The sequence below is a fragment of the Gopherus flavomarginatus genome, chromosome 15 (genome assembly GCF_025201925.1).
Source record: "Gopherus flavomarginatus isolate rGopFla2 chromosome 15, rGopFla2.mat.asm, whole genome shotgun sequence".
Classification (NCBI taxonomy): Eukaryota; Metazoa; Chordata; order Testudines; family Testudinidae; genus Gopherus; species Gopherus flavomarginatus.
Window position 1 is genome coordinate 3,892,206 of NC_066631.1, and position 16,982 is coordinate 3,909,187.

The following is a 16,982-nucleotide window of genomic DNA, read 5'->3' on the forward strand; positions in this document are numbered from 1 at the left end:
GATTTGTCATGGGCTGTAGAGTCCTCCATTTCTAGGTCCCATGTTCACATCCCGCCCAGGCGGGGAGTGACTGGGAGCTGCTGCCACCTGAGGAATGGTATGGGAGGCCAGCTGAAATGAGCAGGTGGGCTCAGTCCTGTTTGTAATGGACAGGCCTCCCGGTCCCAGGCCACATCATGCCAATGAGGCTGGCTGGGCAGTGAGGCTGAGGTGGCTGCTCCCAAGCCAGAGGTGAGGATTTCAGTCTGTGGAGCTGTGTGTCCAGCAGCGTCACGCCCTGAGGAGTCGAGGCCGTGTCCAGGAGAGCTGTATTAGCCCTGGTTCGGGACTGCGTGCAATAGAGTAATTGTCACACCTGGATGGAAGGTGTCAGATTGCTAGTCCATTAATGCGGCCCCCCAAGGTGAAAGACATTTGGGAATACCCGAGGCAGAAGGAGAACCCGGTCTGCAAGATGCAATTTGGTGAGTTTCCTCCTCTCCATTTAACCTTGCTGAGTGGTTATTGTGACAGGAGTGTGTATGCTGCTCTTGGTGTAAGCACGTTTCTGTCACGCTGCTGCCAACTCCGGTACGTCTGTGTGCTGGGGGCAGGATGCGGCCCGTCACCCACGGTACATCTGTGTGCTGGAGCAGGACGTGGCCCGTCACCCGTGGTACATCCATGTGCTGGGGGTGGGACGTGACCCGTCACCGCCGGTACGTACATTTGCAGGGGGCGGGATGCGTCCCGTCACCGCCGGTACGTCCGTGTGCTGGGGGCGGGATGCGTCCCATCACCGCCGGTACGTCCGTGTGCTGGGGGCGGGATGCGTCCCGTCACCGCCGGTACGTCCGTGTGCTGGGGGCGGGATGCGTCCCGTCACCGCCGGTACGTCCGTGTGCTGGGGGCGGGACGTGGCCCGTCACCGCCGGTACGTCCGTGTGCTGGGGGCGGGACGTGGCCCGTCACCGCCGGTACGTCCGTGTGCTGGGGGCAGGACGTGGCCCATCACCGCTGGTACATCCATGTGCTGGGGGCGGGACGTGGCCCGTCACCCACGGTATGTCCGTGTGCTGGGGGCTGGACGTGGCCCGTCATTGCCAGTATGTCCATGTACTCAGGGTGAGATGTGGCCCATCGCTGCCGGTACATCCGTGTAGTGAGGGCGGGACACCGCTGGTACGTCCGTCTGCTGGGGCGGGACATGGCCCGTCACCGCCTGTATGTCCATGTGCTGGGAGCAGGACGTGGCCCATCACCGTCTGTATGTCCGTGTGCTCAGAGTTAGATGCAGCCCGTCACCACCGGTATGTCTGTGTGCTAGGGGCGGGAAGTGGCCCGTCACCGCCAATACATCCGAGTGCTGGGGGCAGGATGTGGCCTGTCACCGCTGGTACATCTGTGTGCTCAGGGTGAGATGCGACCCGACAGTGCCGGTACGTCCATGTGCTGGGGGCAGGACATGGTCCGTCACTGCTGGTAGGTCCGTGTGCTGGGGACTGAATATGGCCTGTCATTACTGGTACGTCCATGTGCTCAGGGTGAGATGCTACCCGACAGTGCCGGTACGTCCATGTGCTGGGGGTGGGACATGGTCCGTCACTGCTGGTAGGTCCGTGTGCTGGGGACTGAATATGGCCTGTCATTACTGGTACGTCCATGTGCTCAGGGTGAGATGTGGCCTATCACTGCCGGTACGTCCATGTAGTGGGGGCAGGACATGGCCCGTCACAGCTGGTACATCCATGTGCTGGGGGCAGGATGCGGCCCATCACCCCCGGTACGTCCGTGTGCTGGGGGTGGGACGTGGCCTCTAGAATTCCGTATGGTCTCATCTTCCCAGTTGTTTGTCGTTCCCTGAGCTGTGTCTGTAACCCCCGTCCTGCAGTCTGCGGCTGTCTCCTGCCTCCCCTGGGACCGTACGTGCTCACACACTCTGTCCCAGTGATCTGCTCGTGAGCTGTTGTCGTGCTGACGTCACTGCAGCTTAGCAGCGCGTGTGTCCTTCTTTCCCCTGCCGTGCGCTTCACGTCTCCGACTGTCTGTTTTCCTGACTTGGGAATCCTTCAGGGGCGTTTTGTTGCTTGGTGGTGACAAACACTAGCCCTGATCATTTGCCCTCAGTAGCCAGGATTCATCTTACCTTCTGGCTGTGTGAATTGCTTCCTAAGTTTGTCATCTGCCTCTGGGCCTCGGGGGCCCAGCTCTGGACTGCAGGCAGATTGTGTGGTACTGAACTGGGGCTCTTTGTCACATGATTCACTGCATTTTGCTGCTTTCCCTGCATTCCAGCAGGGGCTCTCAGGTCTGTTCTCTCCTCCCGCTGAGGCTTGAGGAAGTCTATGATGTCGGATGAGCCTCAGCTCTGCATCACAATTACTTCGTTGTCCCTAAGACACCCTGGCTAAATAGCATCAGAATCTGGGCGTTTGGCAGCAAGAGTCAGTTTTCCCAGCTGCTCACATGTCCCCGTTTCCTCCTTTTTCAAAATCTCGGTGAGTAAGTTAGGAGCCCTGCCACTGAGGAGCTGGTGGACGGTGCAGATGGACACAGTGCAGGCTTCCCCCAGCCCTCTGCCAGGAGCTCAGGCTATCTGACCAGGTCTGAGCACAGACGGCTCAGTGCGTGCCTGCTCGCCCTGCCGCTCCAGCACTGATCTCGGTTGTTCCACTTGCAGTGCTCTTCAGGAACCTGTCCCCCGGTGCATTCTGGGAGATATGTAAAGCCCACCAGTTCCCTCTGGGGCAGTAGAGCGAGGACTAGTGGACCGGGTTCAACTTGTCCATGTCCACACTGGCACTAAACTGGGTCAGATTTAAACCGAACAGCTTCCTAAACCTGCTGAGAGCTAGTTAGCCCTGTGACTCCCAGAATACTTGTAAACATCTTGATGCTCTTTTGTGTGCGGACGCGAGGTGTTTTGCAAACTCTAGGGGGTTAGCCTGGTTCCAAATGGTCAATGTCTTACTGCAGCCAGGGCTGCGGTTCCCTGCCTTGTTGGAATGTTGTGCAGGTTAACAATGGGTGTGCAGTGTGTGCAGCACATACGTGTTGAATGGGTTGCTTCCCTTCACCCAAGAGATGCTGGATAAAGCATGTGGGGATGGAAGATGCCCCTATATACAAAGTTGTTATTATCTAGTATGATTACAGTGGAAAGGCCACTTTCTGCACATGGCCATGCAACGTGCTCTGGACTGCAGCCCAAAACACTTCCCAGCCTGCTGCACTTAGTTTTCATTAGCACTTGGGGTTGATTGTCCTTCTGTGCTACCCAAATTACTCTGAGCCTGTGTTACAAACACTGCTTGGTTGGTTTTAAATCCAGGGCTGTTTCCCCTTCAGTTTCTGTCACTGACCCGCGAGCTGTGGAATCAGTGTGCTACTATTGAATGATGGCTGAACATCCATCTCAATCATATCATCTCAAAAATCTTATCAATCAGCGAGGGATAAAAAACCGCATCCATTTATCAGAGGGAAGGCAGGAGTTCAGGCAGCAGCTGGGCCTGTCGTTCCAGTCCAGAGTTCCTGACACTCCAGTGAAGCCATCCTCATCTGATGGTAACTGAGGCACCTTCAAAGGCTCTCAGCTCCAGCGCACACCTTGGGCTCTCTTGCCATGTAAGAATTGGTTGGCACTCAGCCTTCTCCCTTCTGTTCCCTGCGGACCGTGCCAGGCAGAGATGCTGCAGAGAACACGCCCTGCTCTCATTCCCGGGGCTGCTTTGCTTGCCTGACGAGAGTCAGTGGGATTAACTGTGGGAAGAAATTCATCCCATGGCCATGCATGGACTTGGATTAGGTTTGCAACTGGTGGGAGGTCTTTCTTTTAGCTCCAAAACATGGGACCGCGTTCACTGATGGCATAAGCTGGGCAGCTTGATTGGCAGCTCTGAATTCAGCCCTAAGACTTCACATTGCCAGAGATAAGTAACTCAACTCATGGAGGTTTGGCATGGGAGCCTGGGGCGCCATCCTCAGATTAGTCACATGTACATCAGGATCCTGCCTCTAGCTGGGACACGTGGGCCCTGCGTTCGGCTGCTCAGTTTGGCACTTTGTCTTCACATGCTTACTAAGCTGCCATGGGCCAAGAGCAGCACCTGTAGACACCAGTGCAAGCCTTTGGCTTGCTGTAGTCACATGCTTTAGAGAGCCAGTTTAAAGGCCCAAGTACAGAACCTGGATGTCCCATTTTAAATGTCCATATTTGAAAATCCAGCTCACAGCACGTACATTCTAGCTGCTCTCGGCTTATGCACCTTCCAACTTATGCACCAACTGAAATCAGCTGAGAGGCTCCTTCTAAGGCTTTCTAGCTTTGAGCTCAGCATGTGTAGGGGCTGGAGGCCAGGTCTTCTCAAGCGTGAGCCCAAGCTCTGGAATTCATTTTCCAGCTTGTTCTGGCAAAGTGCAGGCATGCTGACCTTCTGAGCCGGCTCGGGGCCTATCTAACCACTCAGCCTTACTCCGGGGACTCGGAGTGTTCCTTGTGTGGACTGGGAGTTGATTTGGAGTTGACATTTGTCACTATTTATCGTCACCGTTGTGCAGATGTACACAGAGAGAGCTGCCGCACACCTGTGTTGTCAGTCGATAAATACTGTGCTTTAGAGGATGGACAGGACAGGGAACTGCCTCCAGAAAGAGAGACCCTGGGCAGAGACAGCCACCTCTCCACACAGTCCTGAAGCACAGGGTAACAGGCATATGCCTCACAACATCTGGGGCATGACTCCCTGTGTCAATGTAAGGATACAAACTGGTGGACAGAGTGTCTTAGCACTGGAATTACAGCCTTCGCTCAGCCCGTCCCAGGGCTTGGCCACTTCATAGAATCATAGAATATCGGCATTGGAAGGGACCTCAGGAAGTCATCTAGTCCCACCCCCTGCTCTAAGCAGGACCAATCCCCAACTAAATCATCTCAGCCAGGGCTTTGTCAAGCCTGACCTTAAAAACCTCTAAGGAAGGAAATTCCACCACCTCCCTAGGTAACCCATTCCAGTGCTTCAGCACCCTCCTAGTGAAATAGTGTTTCCTAATATCCAACCTAAACCTCTCCCACTGCAACTTGAGACCATTACTCCTTGTTCTGTCATCTGCTACCACTGAGAACAGTCTAGATCCATCCTCCTTTGACCCCCCCTTTCAGATAGTTGAAAGCAGGTATCAGTTCCCCCCTCATTCTTCTCTTCTGCAGACTAAACAATTCCAGTTCCCTCAGCCTCTCCTCATAAGTCATGTGCTCCAGCCCCTAATCATTTTTGTTGCCCTCCGCTGGACTCTTTCCAATTTTTCCACATCCTTCTTGTAGTGTGGGGCCCAAAACTGGACACAGTACTCCAGATGAGGCCTCACCAATGCTGAATAGAGAGGAATGATCCCATCCCTCGATCTGCTGGCAATGCTCCTACTTATACAGCCCAAAATGCCATTAGCCTTCTTGGCAAGAAGGGCACACTGTCGACTCATATCCAGCTTCTCATCCACTGTAACCCCTAGGTCCTTTTCTGCAGAACTGCTGCCTAGCCATTCGGTCTCCAGTCTGTAACAGTGAATGGGATTCTTCCATCGTAAGTGCAGGACTCTGCACTTGTCCTTGTTGAACCTCATCAGATTTCTTTTGGCCCAATCCTCTTAATTTGTCTAGGTCCCTCTGTATCCTATCACTACCCTCCAGCGTATCTACCACTTCTCCCAGTATAGTGTCATCTGCAAACTTCCTGAGGGTGCAATCCACGCCACCCTCCAGATCATTAATGAATATATTGACCCGACTCTTGGGGCACTCCGCTTGATACCGGCTGCCAACTAGACATGGAGCCATTGATCACTACCCGTTGAGCCCGACAACCTAGCCAGCTTTCTATCCACCCTATAGTCCATTCATCCAGCCCATACTTCTTAAACTTGCCAGCAAGAATACTGTGGGAGACCGTATCAAAAGCTTTGCTAAAGTCAAGGAACAACACTTGGGTTCATGCTGAGTAGAACGGGATCACTTCACTCTTTGGAGAGCTGTCTCTTGTAACGTTACGCTTCTTAAGAAAGAAAAATTGCTTGAAAATCAATGAGACGGAGTGTCCCTGCTCCTGGGGGTGTGACGGGGGATGGCCAGAGAGTCCGTACTCCCAGGTGTGTGACGGGGGATGGATGGAGTGTCCCTGCTCCCAGGGGTGTGACGGGGGATGGCCGGAGAGTCCGTGCTCCCAGGGGTGTGACGGGATGGACAGAATGTCCCTGCTCCTGTGGGGACAGGGACAGAATACATCTACTCATGAGGCTGTCGGGAATGGGAGGCACACCTGCAGCCAATGTGCAGGGGAAATGGAGTGCACATGCACTAGGGGGAGAGGGATGAGGACAGAGTGAGGCTGCACCTGAGAGATGATGGAGGACAGGGTGCACTTACTTCTGGGGACATCGTTGGGCACACAGCTGACAATTGCTCAGACCCAGCACAAAGCCGTAGTTGTGTGGCAGGTGTCAGTGTTTGGTGTCATTGGGGTGCAGTGGGGGCTTTCCCTGGTGTAGCAGAGCAATGCCCTGCGGACCTGGTTGGACGCGATGTTGGGAAGTGACACGGTGAGGCCTGCAGCTCAGGGCTCTGGGCCTGCCCTCCCAGCTCAGCCTGCAAGGCAGATCCAAGGGACATGAATTGTGGGTCAGGATGGTGACCATGTGAAGCCGAGTCCGTGCACATGACTTTCTTTAATGGGATCCGTGTTCCGTAACACAGGATCTGTATATGGGGAGGGTGCATCGCTGAGCTGCAGATGCTCCAAAACCAGCCCTGGAACCTCTGTAGTGTCAGGGTTGGTCTCTGTTTCTCAGTTCAACTTCCTGGTGGATTTTTTGCTGTCTCTGATCCCTGCTTAGAGCCTCTTGATACCCCAACTTGTGCTTGACTCCACTTGCCTCTAGGGGAGGGACAATTGCACATTTTAAGAAAATCATCACGTTACACTCATTACTCATTGCTTGTTTAAAATCACACAATGTTTTTAAGATACAAAAATAATCACCATTTCCATTGCATTTCAGTGATGTTGAACATACTCCTCTTCCGAATGCACTGCCGGTTTTGTTGTTGTTGTAAATGTTAAATTGATATTTCCTTACATGGTAACATTCCTGGAAGTCGACCTTCCCTCCCCAAAAGCTCACCTGCCTGAGGCCTGCTGCGTGAGAGCTGGAAGCCCATCAGCAGCTCCACACAATGTATAACCTCCTCTTTTGGCATGCAGCAAGCAGCTGCCAGCACTGGGCTACCTTGTGGCACTGACTGAGGCCAGGACACTGAAGGCAAGAGTTGGTTATAAAAACAGATTAAAAATGTGGCTAGGGCTCCTGTGTAAAACTAGGATTAAGCAGCCAAAAAAGAATCTGAAGAGCAACTAGCCTGAGAGACACAAACTAACAGCAATTTTTTTAAGTCCATCAAAAGCAGGAAGCCTGCCAATCAGTGGGGCCACTGGATGATTGAGGTGCTAAAGAAGCACTCAAGGATGACCAGTCCATTGCAGAGAAGCTAAATGAACTCTTTGCATTGGTCTTCACTGCAGAGGATATAAGGCAGATTCCCTCTGAGCCATTCTTTTTAAGTGACAAAACTGTCCCAGATTGAGATGTCAGTAGAGGAGGTTCTCAAACAAACTGATTGATTAAACAGTAATAAGTCACCAGAACCAGATTGTATTCACCCAAGAGTTCTGAAAAAACAAATATGAACTTGCAGAACTACTCACTATGGTATGTAACCTATCATTTAAATCAGCTTCTGTACCAGAGGGCTAATGTAATGCTGATTTTTTTAAAAAGGGTTTCAGAGGTGATCCTGGCAATAGGCTGGTAAGTATTGGGCAGATTGATTAAAACTATGGTAGAGAACAGAATTATCGGACACTTTGATGAACACAGTATGTTGGGGAAGAGACAACACAGCTTCTGTTAAAGGAAATCTTGCCTCACCGATCTATGAGAATTCTCTGTGGGTGTCAATAAACGTGGATGCGGGGGATCCAGTGGACATGGTGTACTTGGACTTTCAGAAAGCTTTTGACAAGGTCCTCCACCAAAGGCTCTTAAGCAAAGCAAACTGTCATGGGATAAGAGGGCAGGTGCTCTCATGGATTGGTAACTGGTTAAAAGTTAGACAATAAAGGGTAGGAATAAATCAGGGGTGGCCAAACTGAGCCTGAGAAGGAGCCAGAATTTACCACTGTACATTGCCAAAGAGCCACAGTAATACCTCAGCTGCCCCCCATCGGCTCCCCCACACCTCCCAATCAGCTGTTTCCTGGCGTGCAGGAGACTCCAAGGGGGAGGAGCGAGGGCCCGGCAGGCTCAGGGGAGGGGGCAGGAAGGGGTGGAGTGGGGGCAGGGCAGGCTCAGAGGAGGGGGCGGGAAGGGGTGGAGTGGGGGCAGGGCCTGTGGCAGAGCCAGGGGTTGAGCAGTGAGCACCCCCAGGCACATTGGAAAGTTGGCGCCTGTAGCTCCAGCCCCGGAGTCGGTGCCTAGACTAGGAGCCGCATGTTAACCTCTGAAGAGCCGCAGGTTGGCCACTCCTGGAATAAATGGTCAGTTTTCACAGTGTAGAAGGATAACTAGGGGGGTCCCCCAGGGAGCCATACTGCGACTAATACTGTTCAACGTTCATAAATGATCTCGCAAAAGGAGTAAACTGTGAGGTGCCAATGTTTGCAGATGATACAAAATTACTCAAATTGGTTAAGTCCAAAGCTGACTGCGAAGAGTTACAGAGGGACCTCACAGAAGTGGGTGACTGGGCAACAACATGACAAATGAAATTCAACCTTGATAAATGCAAAGTGATGCACATTGGAAAACATAATCCCAACTATACATGCAAAATGATGGGGTCTAAACTAGCTGTTACCACTCAAGAAAGATCTTGGAGTCATTGTGGATAGTTCTCTGAAAACATCTGTTCCATGTGCAGCAGGAGTAAAAAAAGCTCATGTTAGGAATTGTTAGGAAATGGATAGATAATAAGAAAAAAAATCATATTGCCTCTATATAAATCCATGGTATGGCCACAGCTTGAATAGTGCATGCAGTTTTTGTTGCCCATCTTAAAAAAGATAGATTAGAATTGGAAACGGTACAGAAAAGGGCAAAAAAATGATTAGAGGCATGGAGCAGCCTCTAAGACTGGGACTGTTCATTTTAGAAGAGATATGACTGAGGGAGGCTATGATAGAAGGGTTATTTTCCCCTTCACATAACACAAGAACCAGGAGTTCTTAATAGGCAGCAGGTTTAAATCACAATAAGGAGTACTTCTTTACACAACATTCAGTCAACCTGTGGAAGTCGTTGCCAGGGGATGTTGTGAAGGCCAAAAGTTTAACAGGGTTCAAAAAATAATTAGAGAAGTTCATGGAGGTTAGGTTCATCAGTGGCTATTAGCCAAAATGGTCAGAGATGTAACTCCATGGTCTGGGTGTCCCTAAACCTCTGACTGCCAGAAGCTGGGGCTGGATGACAGCAGATGGATCACTCGATACATTGCCTTGTTCTGTTCATTCCTTCTGAAGCATCTGGCACAAGCCTCTGTCAGAAGACAGGACACTGGGCTAGATGGACCCTTGGTCTGACCCACTATGACCATTTTTATGTTATTACGTAAGTTTTTGAGATTTAACCTTTACGTACTAGCTCATCCTTATTAAATTCATTAGGGCTTTCTATGGAAATCACTCAGCCCTGTAGTGTTTAGTGAACAGTGCTCTCCTTTCTGTAGAACTTCGAAAACATCCTGTACTCCCCCGTCTACAGGATTACATAGGCTGGTTTCAAGGGACTATAGAAAGGCTGTTATTCTATCCTGACTGTCTAGGACCTTTCCATGTGGGTGAAACTTGAAACCACCCAGAAGAGAATCATTTTCCTTATGAAAGACAGGTGTTTCAGCACTCCCTGAGGGTGTGTTTACACAGCATTTTGGAGCAAGCTGCCCAGCCCAGGTCAATAGACTCAGGCTGATGGGCTCAGATGCATGCTCTAAAAATAGCTGGATAGTTAGTGCTTGAAACTGAGGCTGGAGCTCGGGCTCGGAAGTCCAGCTGCCTCCCAAGACTTCAGAGTCTGAGTTGCAGCCCAAGTCGTGAGTTCAAAGTGCTGTCTATACGGCTATTTTTAGAGTGCTAGCATGAGCCTGCTCACCGCTGTCTGTGGACCCCTGGGAAGCTCCCTCCAAAATGCTTTGTAGACATACCCGCAGTGGTTCCGTCTGTCCCAGGGTCCTACAGCTGGAGGCACAAATTCTGATCCAAACTATGCATTTGTGCTAATGGTCCATGTGGTTTGGCTAATCACAGTCCAGGGTGGTATGATGGGAACTGGAGAGGAGGCGTAACTCCCACACTTGCTGTTGTGGGACTTGGCCCTGTGTGAATGCCCCCTTTGTACATCTGGCTCTCCTGACTCCTGCATGGCAGTTAGCCTCTTTTGGGGGCGGCTCTAAAGACTAGGGAGGTCACTGGGAGTTTTCCTGCTGTCATCTCTAAGCTTTGGATCAGATCATTACAACATTGTTCTTGTTTGGATGCAGGAGACTGGGCACTGCTGGCCTAAACTCACCCCAGTGCTTAGGTGTTCGCTAGGGCACCCTGGCCTTGTGACTCCCAGTGCCTGGTGCTGCTCCTTCCCGCAGCGCGGCAGAATGTCAGGAAAGCACCCAGACATGCGGTGCTGCCTGGGGACGCTGGCTGGCTGCTTTTTTCAGGCAGACATGCTCTGCACTGACGCTGCCTCTGAAGTACAGGGAGAGCTTGGCTCCAGGAGGTTTGAAAGCAGCTAGGCAGCAGGAGGGGGAATAGGAGCGCCACGTGTGGAGCATGGGGCTATTCTCAAAAGCCGTCCCCAAGGGCAGGGTGCAGGCACTTGCACCCTCAGCCCCTGCTCAACAGCTGGAAGAGCCAGCACTCAGCACAGGCGAGGAGCCCTTGATTCACTTCCACTGCACAGCCTGACTTCACGGTTTAGTACAGTCCAGTGGTAACCATGGAAATCGTTCTTTCTCTCCACCCCCCACTCCCCCCTTTCCAGATGACTCGGGTGATGAGGATCCAGCCTCGCAGTCTGACAAGAGTGAGCTGCACAGCACTCTGAAAAGCCTCGCCAGTAAGCTGGAGGATCTAAGCACGTGCAATGACCTTATTGCCAAGCACGGGGCAGCTCTCCAGAGGTCCCTGAGTGAGCTGGAGAACCTGAAGCTGCCTGCCGAGAGCGGGGAGAAGATCAAAGCCGTCAATGAGCGAGCCACTCTCTTCCGGATCACCTCCAATGCTATGATCAATGTAAGTGCTCTGTCGCTTCAGGTGGTCTTGGAAATCCTGGCAGTAGCGGGGGTGTGGGCAGGGGCTTGGCTTGCCTGCGGCGTGTGTAACTCCTCACCAGTCCCTGCACGCAGTGAATAGCTGTGTGCCAGGTAAACTCTGTGCATGAGTGCGCATCTGCTCCACTGTTCTGTTCAGAAGAGGACAAGGAGGCATTCGCTCCCCACGGTCTGCTGCTCTCCTTCCCTTTGTCTTCATTCCCGTCCTCCCCCGGTACGTGAAGTGTCTTTCTCCCCTCCCTGGCCCCGTTTCCTCTCCATGCTTTTCACACAGGAGGAGGGAATGGCAAAGGCTTTCGTGTCGGATTGGTGCTGGGATGGGCGCTCTGGGAGCGGTTTGGAGTTTAGTTAAGGCTCAGGTGCCATTTATTCCAGCTTGTTTGTTAACAAGCCAAAGAGAATTCAGACTTGACAAGGCACAGCAGAGAGACAAGAAGCCGGGCTGCGTAATGGTCTGTAGTGTAATGTGTTCATGGACCCATTCGGAACAGCTGTGACAGCGGCTGGATAAGCTAAGTCTGCACAAACCACTTACGGGAGAGGCATCTCCCAAATGTCCCAGTGCTCAGCCGCAGGCTCTCTGGCCATTCTGTGGGGAGCAGGTCGCTTGCTACCTGGCTAGCACAGCAGGTCGGGGGCTGATGTACCGTGGGTTCATTCCCACTGCAGATTCAGATCCTCAGCTGGCATAAATCCGCATTGACTTCAGAGGAGCTGCTGGGATCTAGCCCTTAGCATTTAAATGCCAGGACAGTGACCTGGAGCAGAGGTGCCCAAATGCACAGCTGCGGCTTCTCCTTGTTTGTTTACTGCAGGTCATGTCCTCCTAACCAGCCAATTAATGTTCACACACCCCACTGCACCCTGCAGGACAGTGCAGGGCTCTTATTTTGTGGTTGTCCTGCATGCTGGGGAATTCTCATCGGCTGCCTTCATGGTGAAACGTTCTGTGACGGTGGGGTAGGGTGACCAGACAGCAAGTGTGAAAAATCAGGACAGGGTGAGGGGTAATAGGAGCCTATATAAGAAAAAGACCCAAAAATCAGGACTGTACCTATAAAATTGGGACATCTGGTTACCCTAGGTGGGGGGGAGGGGTGTGGTTATTTTTTCCTGCAGGGAGGAAGGGACAGAAATTCCATAAAGGAAGCAAAATGTTAACGGTAAAAGGGGAATAATTGCTAATGAATGAATGCAGCCTGGTGGAGATCCTGATCCTGGAACTGAATTAACGATGCTTGGCGGTGCATAGCCAGCACCTCTCCTAGGCGGTCAGGGTACTAGAGAATTCCGCCTGGTCCAGTGTCAAGAATTAGTGTTCAGCAGCCACCACAATCAAAGGCTAACCCCTCCTCCCTTACCCCACTCAACCGACCACCCCAGGAAAAGGCTGGGGAAAGAAGCTTTACAATGGCCTTCCCGTTCTTCCCAGCAGGGGCACTACACCTGTTCAGCTTTGCTGGGTGCTACCTTCAACCACACCTTACCTTTTCGTGGTGCTCTTGCACCTTAAGATATATCTTGACAGTGAGTAATCATTTATGGTGTTATCCAGCCCAGCCTATCAGAGGGGCAGTGTGCGCCAGTTGAGAGGACAGCAGGCTTGGAACCAGGAGATCTGGATTTTATGTCCTGCTCTGATATTGACTCATGGTATGATCTTGGGCCACTCTGTGCCTCAGTTTCCCCATTGTCAACGTGGAGGTAATGACACTGACCCTCCCATGAGATCTGCAGATGAAAAGCGCCGTGAGCCAGAGTCTACTCCCCTCCCTCACGCTGTGTGCCACAGGGCCCTGCACAGCGTCAGGGTGTCGGAATCTGGCCCTGTACAAGTATAAATTATTACCAAAGAGAAGTACGGAACCAAAACATCTCCTAGCAATAGATGAAGGTAAAGTGCTCATATGACCATGCTGATTGTTTTAGGTCTGTCAGCTACCTCTGATACCACCGACTGCGAGGCAGCGCGTGGCCATTGGTACCACCGACTGCGAGGCAGCGCGTGGCCATTGGTACCACCGACTGCGAGGCAGCGCGTGGCCATTGGTACCACTGACTGCGGCCATTGGTACCACTGACTGCAAGCTATTTTTGATGTGCCTGTGATCCCTGGCAGGCGTAAATGGAGCCACCCTGGCGTGGCTCCACCCCTTTGTCTAGGAGAGCTCCCAGGCATAAGTTGTGGGCAGTTGTTCTCGCCTGTGGGGTTCTGCAGGATCTCGTGCTGTCAGCTCCCGTTCAGAGTGCACATGAAGCCATGGGGAGGTTTAATGAGCAGATGTTGGCTGTGGTGGTTTTAGTGTGCTGGCGACATGCAGTCCTCTCGCTCTCTCCTTGCTGTGCAATGGCTGTACCGGGGAAGATTTAGAAGATAGCTGGCTGAGCCTCAGTCCAGGAATGACTGAACTGATGTTAGCAGACTGGAAGATGCAATGAGCAGTTGGCAGAGATTCAATGAGCAGCCTCGACTGAGGGAATACCCCTCCCATTTGTTTCCCTCATTCACAGTTTAGGATTGTTGTTAGATCCAGGGCTGCTCCTAGATGCTCCAGCAGCGTCTGTGGCCGAGTGCTTTTTTCCTTGTGTGTCTAGTGAAGAGCACATGGCCTTTGTCCACCTGAGATTAACTTGCTGCCACATGCTCTACGTGGAGCTACAGCTTGGACCATCTGAGAGCTGATGCTCAGGCAGAATGTGGCGGGGCTGCCTTTGTTAAGCAGAAGTTGATACCATGAGCACCGGAATCAGCATTAGCTGCCAGTTGGCATCCAGGTGGAGTTTAAGGGGCTAGTTTGGGCTTGCAAAATCCTAAATAATTTGAGCCTAGATTAGTTTAGAGATTCCTTTCCCCTCTTTACTGCTCCCCTTGTTGTCTGTGGGGGTGCTGGTTTATATGGGAGAGCTTCTGAATTCTGAACCTTGCTCCCCACTTTGGTCCATTGTTTATTGGTAAAGCATGTCGCAGAGCTCTCCTGCTCGAGCGTTTGGGTCAGAGTGGAGGAGGGTGTTCTTGCGGGAGGTCTGGGTTTTGTGCTTTTAGTCAGGAATATGGCCAGCATGGGCTACATCCCATTGTACATCATGTATTTGTGGATTTTATCTGGCTGGGTCTGATCTGATTGTGTGAATGTCCCTAGAGCCATGGAGAGGAATGTCCAACAACCAGAAACAAAATAGATACATAGATAGATAAAATAGTACTGCCGCCCTCTTTCTGTAAGTTTGCTGAACGCTCCTCTGTTAGGTGAGGTGAACTGAGCATGTTCTAGACATGCTGGTGTGACAGATTGGTAACATAAATCTGCCTGAAGCATCAGGTGATCAGATTGAGGCCACAGGATCTTTAGGGGAGGAGATAATGGAGCACACCGAGTGTCTAAGTTTTAACGCTTTATTAATAAAATAACAGCAGTGAGTGTTACTCAGAGGAAGGAAGAAAGCGTTAGTGCCCCAAGCCCTGACCCACTTTCATACTCACACCCGCACTACCCTAGGCTGGCCAAGCCTGGGTGTAATGTAAGAAGAATAGGGGGAGGGGTGGACAGGAGTTCTTGTCCTGTTCATGGGTCATCCTGGGTCCGCTGTTAATCTCTGACTTGCTTTGGCTCTTGGGAGGGTTTTTAAGTCCTGGGTTCTTTTGGGGTGTTTCGTTCAGGGACCTCTGCTCTTGGTGCTCTTTGTACCAGTCCAAACCGGCTTTCTGTGGCCTTCTCAACTTTCCCAAAACACACCAGCTCCATGGATGCGAGACTTTGTTTTCCCTTTCGCTGGCCTTCGCCGTCTCGTTCGTTTTTGCAGTCTCTGCAGTCCTGCTCAGTTCAGTTCTTCTTTTCTCATCGCTGGCTGGGGTTGGATAAGATAGGCTTGTCGAGCACCGTGACCTTCGACTGGGGCCAGCGTCTTATCTTCGGACTGAGCTAGCTGAAGTGTCAAGTTAGCCCGTTCTCTGCTCTCTTCCTCCCCTTCAACCTTTCGCAACCTGCAAAGGAATCTTCCACTCCACACTCACACCTTTAACCCTTCCCAAAATGCCTTGTGATGCTTGCAAAACACCGTTAGCAACATACAGTGCTGACCTGCCTCCCCAGGGGAGCCCCAGAGGGAGAGGGCCGTGGGGGTGTGACACTGGGCCCCATGCAGCTCTGCCTTCCTCTAGGGTAAACTGGGAGTGACTCTTCTACCTTCGATGGTATTTCTTTGGGTTTACACTGGGGTAAAGGAGAGCAGAATTTGGCTCTCTTTGTCCCTATGTTAGTGCTGTGTAGGATGGGAGAGGAAGGCTTGTCAGCAGAAAGACGGCAGCAGCACATGCCAGCTAATTATTTTTTTAGGAGAGGTTAAAATGGTGAACTCAGAGTCTGGAAGTTTTGTGCCCTGGCTGGCTTCCCAACGCTCTCCATCCAGAATTCCCTTCCTCTTGCTCAGGAAGGGGGTCAAATGCCCCAGAAGGGAAGTCCCTTGTCTGGAATATGATACAGCGATGGAGATAGCTATCTGCCTTAAGTACTTACCTGACCCCACTACGATGGTATTGGCGCTCACAGTCTGTAATGTCGTTATCCTCACAGCCCCCCTGCGCAGTACCGAAGGATTACTATCCTTGGGGGGGGGGTGTTGAGACAGAGAGAGAAAAAGTGACTTGCCCAAGATCCCAGATGAAATCTGTGGCAGAGAAAGGACTTGGGCCCAGGTCCTAGGCTATTGACCTAACTAGTGGGTATCCTTCCTCTCCTCTCCACTAATAATTGTTAACTATTACATAGCCATGTTGATGAGACAATGCAGCTGCCTTTGAGCCCAGTTGAGCCTAACCAAGGAGCAGGCTGATGTCAGTGAGTGAGGCTATGAAGAGCGATAAGCAGGCAGCACAGAAAGGCAAGGAACAATCTGCTCTGGAGGAGGAGTGGGAGGTGCATAAAAATAAGGAGAGACCAATTCAGAGGCTAATTAGAGGAGCTGCGATGAAAAGCACCATGCTGTGCTGCAGAGACTATTCCAGTGAGCAAAGAAGGAGCCCTCTGAATAATTTTGCAAGCACACAGAAGGTAAGAGAGACTCGTGTGTCAGAGGAAACCAGTTTGGGAGTCAGGAAGAGTTTAAAAAGCTGTAGGTGGAGCTGGAAATAGGTTCCTAATGGGGTTGGATTGTGCTTCTGTGAAGTTCAGGGGCAGCTAAACTATCCGTCTGGCTAATGTCTGCGGTTCTATTTTAGTCAGGCACCATCTGAGCAGATGTTTGAGTGCAAATATATGGGCTGAATTCGGCTTGCCCCAGTTGCCCAGGTACCACATTGAATGCAGTAGTACCACTCAGGAGGGAGGAGAACAGGCTTGAGCCCTGTGTCTGACCAGTCAGTAAGGAATTAATTTCTTTTATTCTTTAAGGGTTAGCTAGAGCCAGCCATCTCCAGGAGCAGCAGGTGCCAGGTGCATGCAGACTGGGGTGGTTTTCAGTAGGCCAGTAGCAAGGTTTGAGAATGCCCAAGGAGCAGACTCTTTAGGTGAAGGGACTTCAGACAGGTTTGCCCAGTAATAGTCCATCTTAAAATGCCACTAAAATCAATTCTTCTGTCTCCCAAATGCTTCATGTCCTCGTGTGTTCGCCCCACCCCAGCAGAGCACAGGAGGGG

At 51.6% G+C, this 16,982-nt stretch overlaps 1 protein-coding gene across 2 annotated transcripts in view; it reads left to right on the forward strand.

Moving 5' to 3' along the window:
* OSBP2 (oxysterol binding protein 2) overlaps positions 1-16,982 on the forward strand; it is a 374,084-nt gene that overhangs the window by 223,999 nt on the left and 133,103 nt on the right. Inside the window, exon 3 of one of the 2 annotated variants that reach the window (XM_050923730.1) lies at positions 11,062-11,312. In XM_050923730.1, coding sequence (XP_050779687.1) covers positions 11,062-11,312 — 251 coding nt within the window. Of the gene's footprint in view, positions 1-11,061; positions 11,313-16,982 lie in introns of those variants that run through there. The other variant, XM_050923732.1, reaches the window with a different exon arrangement.